This window comes from Arachis hypogaea, chromosome 9 (genome assembly GCF_003086295.3).
Source record: "Arachis hypogaea cultivar Tifrunner chromosome 9, arahy.Tifrunner.gnm2.J5K5, whole genome shotgun sequence".
Lineage (NCBI taxonomy): Eukaryota > Viridiplantae > Streptophyta > Magnoliopsida > Fabales > Fabaceae > Arachis > Arachis hypogaea.
Window position 1 is genome coordinate 7,182,556 of NC_092044.1, and position 11,525 is coordinate 7,194,080.

Below are 11,525 nucleotides of genomic sequence, written 5' to 3' on the forward strand. Positions count from 1 at the left end.
TATCTCAATCTTCCTAACTGATGGTTTGTCAGATTTAGTGCAATGAAAAAGTTTGTACATTGCATGTTTTTGTTTCATCATTTTAACTCTATAATCCCAGTTTTCTTGGGCAACCCTATAGAAATGCAAAATGGGAAATTAGTCAACTAGATCATAGTTCATTTATGATCAAATGCTTGTTTCTTTTGCTGCTCTATCTGTAATTTCTGATGGCATTCACACACGTTCAATGTTGCAGCATTATGTTATGATTGGCAACAAAGCAATTGTGTGTTTGTTTCTGTTTTTATAACTAAATGAGTTTCTGTATCATTTGTTTTTGTATTTCTGTCTCTAATAGTGTCCAAATGCAACTAAATCTGCATTCTTTTTTGTCTTTCACCTCTCTAAAAACTATCCAGCAATTGATGGCAGAAACCTTCTTTAACTGAAGACCAAGTAACTGTAAGAAGCTAAGATCAATAACAAGAAAAATACACCCAAAACCTAGAAAATAAGGACAACTTTACAAAAGAAACATGTCTTGTAAAATAAAAAAATTGAAATTTGAAAGTAACAATCCAACAGTTTTACTTAAGGCTTAAGAGTTCATCTATATCAAAGGTTTTTATAATTTGGAAGTGTATATTATTATTCTTTAATTAATAATATCACTTATCTATTATATTCTTATGAAATTATCCTCACAATGAAAAGCTTCGTCTATCATTATAGAAAATAAAATAACAAAAATAGAAAAAAATAGAAAAATCACACAATAAAAAAGTGACAATATCACTTTCTTTATCATTTTTGGACATATAAATTAGACATGTCCATATCCTTAGAGATTACGTATAGGGACATATTCATGATAAGTGTGAAGAATAAATTCCATGCTTTGTCATGATAGAAGCAAAATACCATGGAGTATGAAACTAGAACATTCAATTCCATAACACACTCATAAGCAAAGTAGAAGACATATAAGGCCATACAGATTACAGGAGTCCACCCACCATGACCCAAAAACAATAAACAAACAGCACAGCCTAGCTCTGTAAATCCAATTGGCCATCTCTCAAATTGGCCCCTTATATTGAATAAAAAAATAAAAAATTAGGCCCGTTATTCACTGTTTCCATTAGCCGGCTCCCCCCTCCAACCAACAAGGCAGACAAGCTTGCAGAGCTCTGCCAAACCTGTTTCCAGCAACCAACGGCTTCCCACTGTCAACATATCCTTTGATTTGTATGCACAGATCTGTACCGTATAACTGGCCTCAAATTATTAAAGTAGTTCCCTCAACATTTCCAAAGTATTTCAATTTTGTCCATCTAATTAAATTGTCAACCATTATTCAGCTCTCTCTTTCCAAATTTGACAGTGTCCTATCCACACACCATTGCCACCGCCACCACCACCATTGTGCGGTGGCGTGCACTTCTAGATAAAGCCAAGAGCAAATCTGGAGGGGGAAAAAGGTTAGAAAAGAAAAAAATTATACAAACATTTAAATAAATCACTAAACTTTCATGTGACTAACCTGAAATAAATAGTACCAAAAATAATTAATTTAATGATTTAGTTAAAAGATTTCTAAGGACAATAATATACTCTTTAAAATTTTTTATATATTCAATACATTAAAAATATCAAAAACTTCTCAACAGAAATCAAATATATGAAAAGCTTAAAATAGGTCCTTTTAAGTTATGTTTGGTTGGAGAAAAAATGGAAGAAAAATAGAAGGAATGAAAGAAAAATTGCAGATTTTTATGTGTAATTTATGAAGGGTGTTATACAACTTCTCTTCCTTTCCTTCTATTTTTCTTTCACTTATCTCCTATTTAGTAAGCATACAATTGTGATCCATAAGATAAAATTAAAAATAATAATATTATCATTAAGCATCAAATTTTTTTATTTTAGATTCATAAAACAGATAGAAATGTAATTCATTTAACTTTTTCTTAAACCAAATTATAGTATAATCCAAATGCACGATTACCCCCCCCCCCTTCCTTATAAAACATAGTAACGAACATATTTGGTTCAAAAAAACTTTTGTTTTTTCAATTTCAATTATGAAAAATCTAACAGTTTTATACCTTTTATTCTCATTTGTAAGATTTTGTCAAGGAATTCATGAAAGCAAGATTTTCTTTATGGAATTAGTCAATTAGAAATTAGCCTAAGGTAACAAGAGAAAGCAAGGTAAACATGAATGATAAAAATTCAAGAGAAAAAAAAAGACACTGTACACGAGTTTTAGCTGGGGCCCGGGAGCTTTCAACTCCAACCTCATGGTTCCATGTGCTATAAAATCCAGTATCCCAATGCCTTGCTTTTCATGTCCAACTCCAAAATAGTAGCGTCTATTCAGTTCTAAAATTGGAATCATTTAGTGGATAGACACCACACTCTTTGATCAACAAGTTATCATCTTGTTTACTTCCAGTATCGCCACTGCTGACAAAGAATTCAAATGTGACTTTCGGGTTTTGCCCGGAAGACGCAATCTTATTATTCAATCTGTCCAGCTTGATTACATCAAAGATGCCTCCATAATTATATGCCATATAAACATGATCAGAACACCCTTCTGCCGGAATGTGATTTAGAAATAATATGCCAAATGAATATTTGTGCATGTTACTACCATCTTCCAAGTAGCAACGGCATTTAATATCAAGTTCATAATCCAAACTATACTTAGGGAGAACAACGCAGAGAAGGGAACTAAAACCATAACTGGAAGGTGAAGAAACTTCAAAAGTTATGGAAGTACCCTTTGTCCGATGCATGAACCACTCTGGTACTCTGTAGTCGGGATAACAAATCTTGAAGAAATCACTTCTCCGAACTACTCCTTTTCCTCCTCTTCTGGATTCACACACGTAAGCAAGTTTCCTTATATCTTTAAGGTACCAATAAATACAATTCGCCACATCCAACTTCATGCAATTATGGAACGAGATGTTTATGCGTTTTTCTTCTTGTAGTCTAGGAATATTTGAACTGAATGTCACAGTTTGCAGCATTATGCAGTCCAGAGCAGTCAAATGACGAATGGATGATGGAAGCTCTGGCAAATGTTGAAGCATCTTACACCCTTTTAGTGACAGTGTTTTCAGCCCCGTAAGGTGCTTGATGCTCACCGGCAATGTCTCCACAGGGCTTCCATCTAGAAGTAATTTCCGTAAAGATGATAAGTGACTGACATAGGGTGGGATTAAACTTGTGCGGCTCTTGATAGAGAGGTGCTTAAGAGATTTTGAATGCATCTTAGTTTCAAGCATCTCAAGTTTTGCACAGTTCAGAAGATCTAAAAGTTCAAGTTTTCCAAGTGATAAAAGAGATGGATGGACATGACGCAAACTTCGACAGCCAGACAGATGTACACTTTTGAGATTATCTGCCTTGGAGAAATCCGGAAGCTCCACCAACTTTCGGGAATCTGTTAGATCTACTTCCTCTAAATTAACAAGATTCTGCAATAATGCAAATGGAAAAACCAAAATGGTAAATCATAATATGGGGTTAAAAAATCACACCTATCCATCAAACAAATGACAAAACATGCATTGTGTACAAACCTGAACCCCATCCCAAAGTCTTTTAAGTTTACTGTTCCGGATGCGAAGAGTAACAAGCTTCTCAGGACAAAAATTCGATGGCAGAGATGGCAAAGGGTAGGCATCCCACTCCAAGTATCTTAATTTAGAAGGAAATGGCTTTAGTCCTACGGGAAGATGCAGTTTATTTAATCTGCCATCATTTTCCGATGGGATATATAATTTGAGAAATCTTAACTTAGGCATCTTTTTGAATGTATCAGCATTCAACTGTAGATCTTCTATTTGAGACATATCCAATACTATGCTTTCAATAGAATCAGTTCCCTGATAAACAAAAAGAAAAAGAAATGAATTAAATCAAATGAAATCAAGTACTATCAAAACATTGCCTCTAGGAATTCAACTAAACTATGTCTCTGTTCTAACAAATTTTCTCCCAGATAAGAGTGTGTGGCTTACTTTGTTGTTTCCCAAAACATCCCAAATATCATTAGAATCCCACAAGTGGCTACGATTTTCAGCATTTCCACTAGATTGTTGACAAACGATATCCCAACCTAATTCTTGGATCAAGTCATGCATCCGCACACAATTATGAGATATAGCTATTAAAGCTCTATCAAGAAGGGATCTCATGCCAATAGCTGCATAGAAGCCACAACTGTCTAACAGATTAACTACGTATTCTACAAGCTCTCCCTTAAAAAAACATGCGATGTCTAGAAAAATTTGTTTAGCCTCATCATCTAATCCATCATAACTCAATCTTAAAATATTCTGAATTTCTGGATCTGGTGTCTTCTCAAGCTTTTGCAATGCACTATGCCAATCAGTTTTACTCTTTGAATGGAGAAAAGAACCCAATACTATTAAGGCTAGTGGGATGCCTTTGCAACAGCCAACCGCTTTCCATGATAGCTCCTCGTATCCAATTTGTGGACAGTCTTCATTGAATGCATTCAAACTAAACAGTTTAAATGACTCATGAGAATCTAATATCTTCATCTCATATATTGTTTCAACCGTTGGAACCAGCACATTTTTGTCTCTAGCTGTGATAATGATCTTACTACCTGCGCCACAGCATTGAAGCTTCCGAACCAGGTAATTTAATTGCTCTAAACTACTCACATCATCAAGGACTATGAAATTTCTTTGTTTGCTTAACCTGTCCTCAACAAAAGTGGATTTTCCTGTGTTATTTTGCCAAAATTTTCCCTGTAAGAGCTCCAAGTAAAGTCGACGAACTAACTCAGTTAACCCGGACTTTCCTGATCTTTTCCGTACATTTTCTAAGAAGCAGGAGCCTTCAAACTTATAAGAATATTTCTCAAATATAAGTCTTGCTAGAGTTGTTTTTCCTATACCCCCCATGCCACAAATTCCAATCATTCTGACTTCAACAGATTCACTTAATAGTGATTTTACATTTTCAAGATTTTCACCAATGCCAACGAGACTTTTACTATCATTGGGTGGGTTGTGGTCAATCAGCTTCTGCAAAACATCTTTGACAATATTCTGAATGAATTCAATTTCGTCCCTACAATATGAAGGAAGAGGGGGGGGTGAAGACATAACATTAGGAGCAGTGTAACACGATCGTCAACAAAATTGAACAAAAAGGGGTTCCTTAACTCAATAAACGCATACTTACCTATAAGAACGGGAGTCCAAGCCTTCTAAATTTGCTGCTGCAGTGAGAGCTTCCCTCCACTTCTGAACCTCAGCCTTCTTGTTTTTCTGCAAGTGTTTTTTAAACGCTTCACTGTAACTTCCTAGCTGATACCTTACATGTGATGGATCAACGTTGTAGAAGACAGGTATAACAAGCCGTCCATATTCTTTCTTGCACTCCATTATTTTAACCAGTTCTTGCAAGCACCACTTTGAGGATGCATAGTTCTCTGAGAATACAACAAGCGAAAGGCAAGACTCTTCAATTGCTCTGAGGAGGGACATGATCGAATCTCCTTCGTGAAGCAAGTCATCAGTGTATGTAACTATCTGCTTTCGGGACAGAGATTTGAAAAGATGGGAAGTGAAGCTTGCGCGTGTATCCTCACCTCTGAAGCTGATGAAAACATCATACTGTAAAGCAGGTAACGGACTATTCAAACGGGAAGAACCGGAATCTTCGACCGGTCGATTCACTTTTGGATCCGAAACCAACACCCGGTCTGAGGTATTAAAATTGTTAACCGGTGGCAGATCTTGGAACTTCACCGGCGTAATTTGCGGAGGAACAACAGCACCGCCGTTGACTTTGGATTTCAGTTTAGCTGGGAAGGGTTGGGTGGACGCGGAATCAGGACCGTTACCAGGGAAGATGAATAATCTCATCCGAGCGGTTTTAGCGGAATCTCTGTAGAGGTTATCATACTCAAGCATCAGGCTGTTTAGGTCGCTGTCGCTGGTGACGGATATTAGGGCGTCGAAGTCATCGCCGGGGAGCTGATACTTGAAGTGGATGTCACCGGCGGCGTCAAAGAGGGCGGAGAGTTCGGCGAGCATGGCGGTCAAGTCGATTCCACGGTTAACGTAGTGGAGCTTGTTGTGGCCGCCGACGTAGGAGATCTTCTTGTTGGGGCGGTGGTGGATCTCGCCGCCATAGCTGCAGAGAAACTTCACGTCGTAATTCTCCATGTTCTGAACTTTTCTTTCTGCGTTTGGAGTTTGTAATCAGAAGGAGCGTTAGCAATGGAAATCGATGAAATAACTTCTTTTTAATTTCGCTATCGGCAACGAAGTTACCAGGAAGGTTCCAGATTAGGTTTAGTCAACACACAGTATTTCCTTTTGTTTTAGGTGAGGGGAAAAGCTGTATTGTAGAAGACAAAAGTGATTGTTCCCACTAAATTTGCTCCAAAATGGTTACTTGCACAAAAAATATACTAGGTATTTAGATTAAAAACCATTAATTTATGAAAAAAAATTAGCCTAAAATTTTGTATAAATTAAGGGAAAGTACCATGAGCTATAAACAATGTGTTGAACGGAGGTTTATGAAATATTAGAAATATAAATATTAGTGTTATCTTTTCTCATCAGCTGATGCTTTTGGGACGAGTGATATCATGATATAGTATTAGAGTGCTAGATCCGAAAAGTCAAGTCTTTGGTGAACCCCAAAATCTGTTATTCTAAATAGTATGGAAGATATTTATTTTATAACTCAATAGGCTATTGTACACATTGTACAAATAATCCATTGTCTCCCGGAATCTTTATATACTCTTCATATACCATTTGTGTACTATTTATGCCCTCTTTATGTACTCTTCTAATTTTAGTAACATGTGCTACATAAACGGCTCTGATACCACTTGTTGTGACTCTTCTGATATGTAAAGAGTGACAAAGGCAACTTTGGTATATTAAAGACCCAAACACTAAAAGCACTATTTATATTTGATCATGACACTCATTAAACCCTAAAACCTAAATAAAATAGTATCTAAAATCCAAAAGATAATTATCACAAGGACAAAAGATAATATCTGATTTTATTCTCATTTAATTTCAAATCAAAAGTAATTATGACTTATTCAATTTAGCATTTATAGCAATAAATGAAATCATCATTATATAAGTCATCCAATTTAAAATAGCATAATTTATGATTATAATTAATATATATATTATCCACAAATAAATTAAAAAATTAAAATAATTTCCTAACCCCCACATTTTGATATGGCAATATTTAAATATGAAGCTGCAAGAATCACCAAACAAAATATTTTCAATCTAAAATGTCATAATTGCAGAACGAAGGATAATTAGATCATAAGAATAAGAAAAACAATTGAACTTACTATTTCAAAAAGAAATTATATGTTTTAACTTCTAATCACACAAAGATTCAAAGAAAAACTCCTTTTCCGTCGCAGCTACACCTTGATGCCATTCTAAGGGCCTGCAAATAGATACAGCCACAAATAGATACAGCACCGAATAAGATGCCAAACCAGAAATGATGAATACAAAAATGATATATACATGGACAAATCAAATTAATCAATATACACAAATATAGAACAAGATTAACTTGACAATACGAATGAAAAGGCATGCAGTTTTTCACATAAAGTTCATAAACTGATCAATTATTTCCTAGGAACAAAAAATAAAAGAATAAAAAAGAGGCATAGTCAGAGAAAATGGAGATGAAAGAACGAACCAATGAAGAGCCAGCAATGCTGCAGTTTTGGGTGGTGCTGTGATCGGTTGTCTTCCCTAAGGTGACCACACAATCTAGGGGGAGTACCAGAGACACCATCAGTTGTATTCTCCAGCAATAACTCCGGGCCGCACTAGTGGTGCTGCCAATTCTTGGGTGTGGTTGTGGACTTGTGGCTTGTGGGTCTAGGCAAGTGAAAAACGCAAGAACAGGAGGACATCCGGATGGGGCTAAGAGCTTCCTGCTTCAACCTTTTGAGAAGAGAACCCAGAGAAGAGAGCAGCAGAGCAGCCTGTAGACTCTTTAAGGTAGTGTTGTACTGACTAAATTTTGAAAATAAATTGACCTGACTTGAGTTTATTTATTTATAAATTAAATCTCGTGTAATAATTGTGCAAAAATTGAATTGACTTCAAAATCAAATCTAATGTGTGAAATATATTAATTACGTTAAGAATGATTAAATAAATTATTTATTTCATTTGGCAAAATAAGAGTTTATGCATGAGTTGACTAGTTTTTGCACGGTAGAATTGTATAGTCCTTTTTGAGGTAACTCGATAACTGTAAATTTGTATAGTGAGAAATGAACTAAAATTAATGTCTAGTGATAATAAACGTTACTTTTTGAAAAAATAAAATATATGATGATGAACAATGTAAAATTTTGCACAAATGACAATGAAGTAAAATGGATCTCTGCCGATGTTACATATTAGTTTGAAAAACATAATATATATGATGAATACATATTTTGTTGAAATCATTATTTAATAAAGATAAATCATAAAGAAAGTACCAAGATCTTGCAATTTACTGTTAAAAAAAATGGAAAAAGCAAAAGATAGACACCAATATTTTAAAATTAAAAGCCAACAAAGTATATAACTTTTATTTTAAGTTAGTTACCTTAAGATATAATTATTTGAGTAACATAGACTAGAGAATCATTTTCAGTATAATTACTCTCATAATTTTTTATTGAAAAAGGATATTTTGGTAAGTAAAATAAAATAAAAGTATAAATTGGATCAAAATGTAACTACGGTTGAATTAAAACACCTAGAAAATGGTACCTTATGCAATTCAGAGAATAGAATTTCCATCCTGAATTAGACACCATTCTTCGTTGACTTCTCTTTCCATCATTTACCCATGTGTGCAGCTGTGCCAGGCAGAGAAAAGCTACAAACCATCCTCTTGAATACTTAATCTTGGTGCTCCTCCTCAGCCGCTTCAGTCACCCCAATTGATTCATTGTGCAATGTGCACAATCTCATTTGTGACAGAAACCTTGCTATTGTACTTTCATTTAACGATATTTAAAAAAAAAAAGAGGAAAAAAAATCAAACAACAATATTCACTATATCAGTAACAAAAATAGGAGGAAGATAAGACTTAATAAAAGCTTTTCTTTGACTTCCAACAATAATTATTAGAGTTTAGAAACATTAAAAGATAATAACAAAAATAAAAATAAAAAAGAGAGAAATGTAAGTGTTGGAGGAGGGGGAGAGCTACCAGACCTGGACCTGTATATCTACCAAAACAAAACAAAATTTGAAAACACGTCCTTAAGGTAGCGTTTGGTGGAGAGACAGAGACAGAAAGACTGAGACTGAGAGACTGAGACTAAGAGACAGGGATTGAAACAAATCTCAGTATTCTGTTTGGTGCAAAATGGGAGACAGGAATTGAAACAAGAATGAAACTCTAATTTAATTTGCACAAAGGGTAAAATTGGAATTAATTAATTGAAATGAAAGAATTTTGGGTATAAAATGTTATTAAAGTTTCAGTCTCCATCTCTAAAAATTTCAGTCTCCTGTGTCCCTACTTTTTGGAAGTACTGAAATACTGAAATTTTGGAGACAGAGACAGAAATTTTAGTACCAGTCTCTGAACTAACAAACACGATACTGAATCTCAGTCTTTCTGTCTCAGTACCTGAAAACAAACGCTACCTTAAGAGCTCTCTACGTGCAAAGCATAATTGGGGGAGGAAAAAAAAAACAAAAAAACAAAACAAAACAAAGATCATACATAAATATTTAGAGGCCTCATGCAAGGTAACCTCTCCTTGGCTTATAATAGTTCATGTCAAATCAAATTATTACAATAACTGATTTTTTTTTAAAACTTGAATAATTGAAATATGTTGTTAATTATTACCTCAAGAATGCATTTTATAAACAATAAATAAAATAAAATTTCAACATACGTTTTTTATGATATATTTCAATAACACATCGTATTAAAACCTTAAAATCTTCAATCATATAATTTTTTGAAATTTATTTACTGTTAAATTTAACACAGAGTCATCTTGTCAAATAGGCCATTCAATAGACCAAAGATAAAATTGAAAGAAAGAAGGGTGTCTTTACACATTTAGCCGAACTCCTTTATCTTTGCGGGAGAGTACAGTCCTTGCTTATTGGAACTTCCAACTCCAATACCCCACAATTCAGTGGTCTCGCCTATTGTTTATATATGCCCCAACCCCAAAAGATTATCTATTCCACGCAATTATTGGAGCCATTTAACGGATAGACACCACACTCTTTGATCAACAAATTTAAATCTTTTTTCCCCCGAGCCATGCCACTGCTAACAAAGAATTCAAAGGTGAGTTTTGGTTTATGTCCGGAGGAGGCAATCTTATTATTCAATTGGTCCAGCTTGATCACATCGAAGATTCCGCCGAAGTTATACGTCATATAAACATGATCTGAATGCCCTTCCACTGGAACGTGACTTAAAAATAATATGCCAAGCGAATACTTGTGCATTTTTCCATCTTCCAAGTAGCATCTGCATTTAATATCAAGCTCGAAATCCAAACTGTGCGAAGAGAGAACAATGCAGAGAAGCGAACCAAAATAGTAACTGGAAGGAGGAGCAACTTCAAAAGTAATAGAAGACCCCACTGCCCGATATGTGAACCACTCTGGTACTCTGGAGTCCGGGTAACAAATTTTAAAGAAGTCACTTCTCCAAACTACAATGTTTTCTCTTCCTACTCCTCTCCTCCTAAATTCACATTCATATGCCTGTTTTCTTACATGTTGAAGGAATGAATAAATACAGTTCTCCACATCCAAATTCACACAATTCTGCAACGAAATACTTACGCGTTTTTCTTCTTGTAGCTCATAAGTAAATAAACCAAATGCTACTTTTTGCAGCAATGTGCAGTTTAGGGCCTTCAAATGTCGAATGGATGGAGGAAGCTCTGGCAAATATTGAAGCATCTTACAACCTATTAATGAGAGTGTTTTCAGATTTGGAAGATGCTTGATGCTCCCAGGCAAAGTGTCCACATGGCTTCCATCCAACTGTAACTTTTGTAACGATGATAAGTGGCTGACATTTCCAGGGAGTTCAAATAGACTATCACAGTTCACCAGAGACAGCTTTTGCAATGATTGCAAGCCATCAAATATATCATGTAATTTCTGCTTGGAAACCACCCTTCCACATTTAAAGAGCGAAAGTTTCTCAAGAGATTTCAAGCGAGACAACCCGTCTGGAAGATTCTTAAGTCTTATCCCACAAAGAGATACCTCTTTCACTTTGGTGAAACGCCCAATAGATGGGTGCAATACTTTGATGCCAGTGTGGCTTAAATCCAAGTATTCTATTTCTTCTGAAGATAGAGCAAATTCTAACAAATTTGAGCAGCCAGCAACGCACAGGTGCTTAAGAGATCTTGAATGCTTCTTGTTTCCAAGCATTTCAAGCTTAATGCAATTCAATAGATCCAAAAGCTCAAGCTTGC

General features: G+C 35.1%; 1 protein-coding gene across 9 annotated transcripts; it reads right to left on the reverse strand.

Moving 5' to 3' along the window:
* Positions 1-757: 757 nt before the first annotated feature.
* Positions 758-11,525, reverse strand: LOC112710169 (disease resistance protein RML1B). 9 transcript variants are annotated; one of them, XR_011865311.1, is made up of 9 exons: positions 10,132-11,525; positions 8,820-9,048; positions 7,744-8,035; positions 7,379-7,479; positions 5,218-6,223; positions 4,020-5,103; positions 3,579-3,884; positions 2,244-3,473; positions 758-1,447 (listed from the first exon to the last, which is right to left on the reverse strand). XR_011865311.1 is itself a non-coding variant. In XM_025762289.3 (8 exons), the coding sequence occupies exons 5-8, from the start codon at positions 6,204-6,206 to the stop codon at positions 2,358-2,360; spliced, it is 3,495 nt and encodes a 1,164-aa protein (XP_025618074.1). In that variant the 5' UTR covers positions 6,207-6,223; positions 7,379-7,479; positions 7,744-8,066; positions 8,820-9,048; positions 10,132-11,525; the 3' UTR covers positions 1,947-2,357. The 9 variants fall into 9 exon arrangements, 2 of the variants coding, with proteins under 2 accessions (XP_025618074.1, XP_072058534.1); XR_011865310.1 differs by having other exon boundaries at positions 7,744-8,066; XR_011865312.1 differs by having other exon boundaries at positions 7,744-8,044; positions 10,132-11,361.

What these genes read in the sequence shown, in the direction of transcription:
- LOC112710169 (XM_025762289.3), bottom strand. Translation starts at nt 6,206, where the DNA reads ATGGAGAATTACGACGTGAAGTTTCTCTGCAGCTATGGCGGCGAGATC. An exon ending in ATGTTTTGGGAAACAACAAA is followed by an intron (nt 3,885 to 4,019) that starts GTAAGCCACACA and finishes TTTGTTTATCAG; the next exon opens with GGAACTGATTCTATTGAAAG. An exon ending in GACTTTGGGATGGGGTTCAG is followed by an intron (nt 3,474 to 3,578) that starts GTTTGTACACAA and finishes GCATTATTGCAG; the next exon opens with AATCTTGTTAATTTAGAGGA.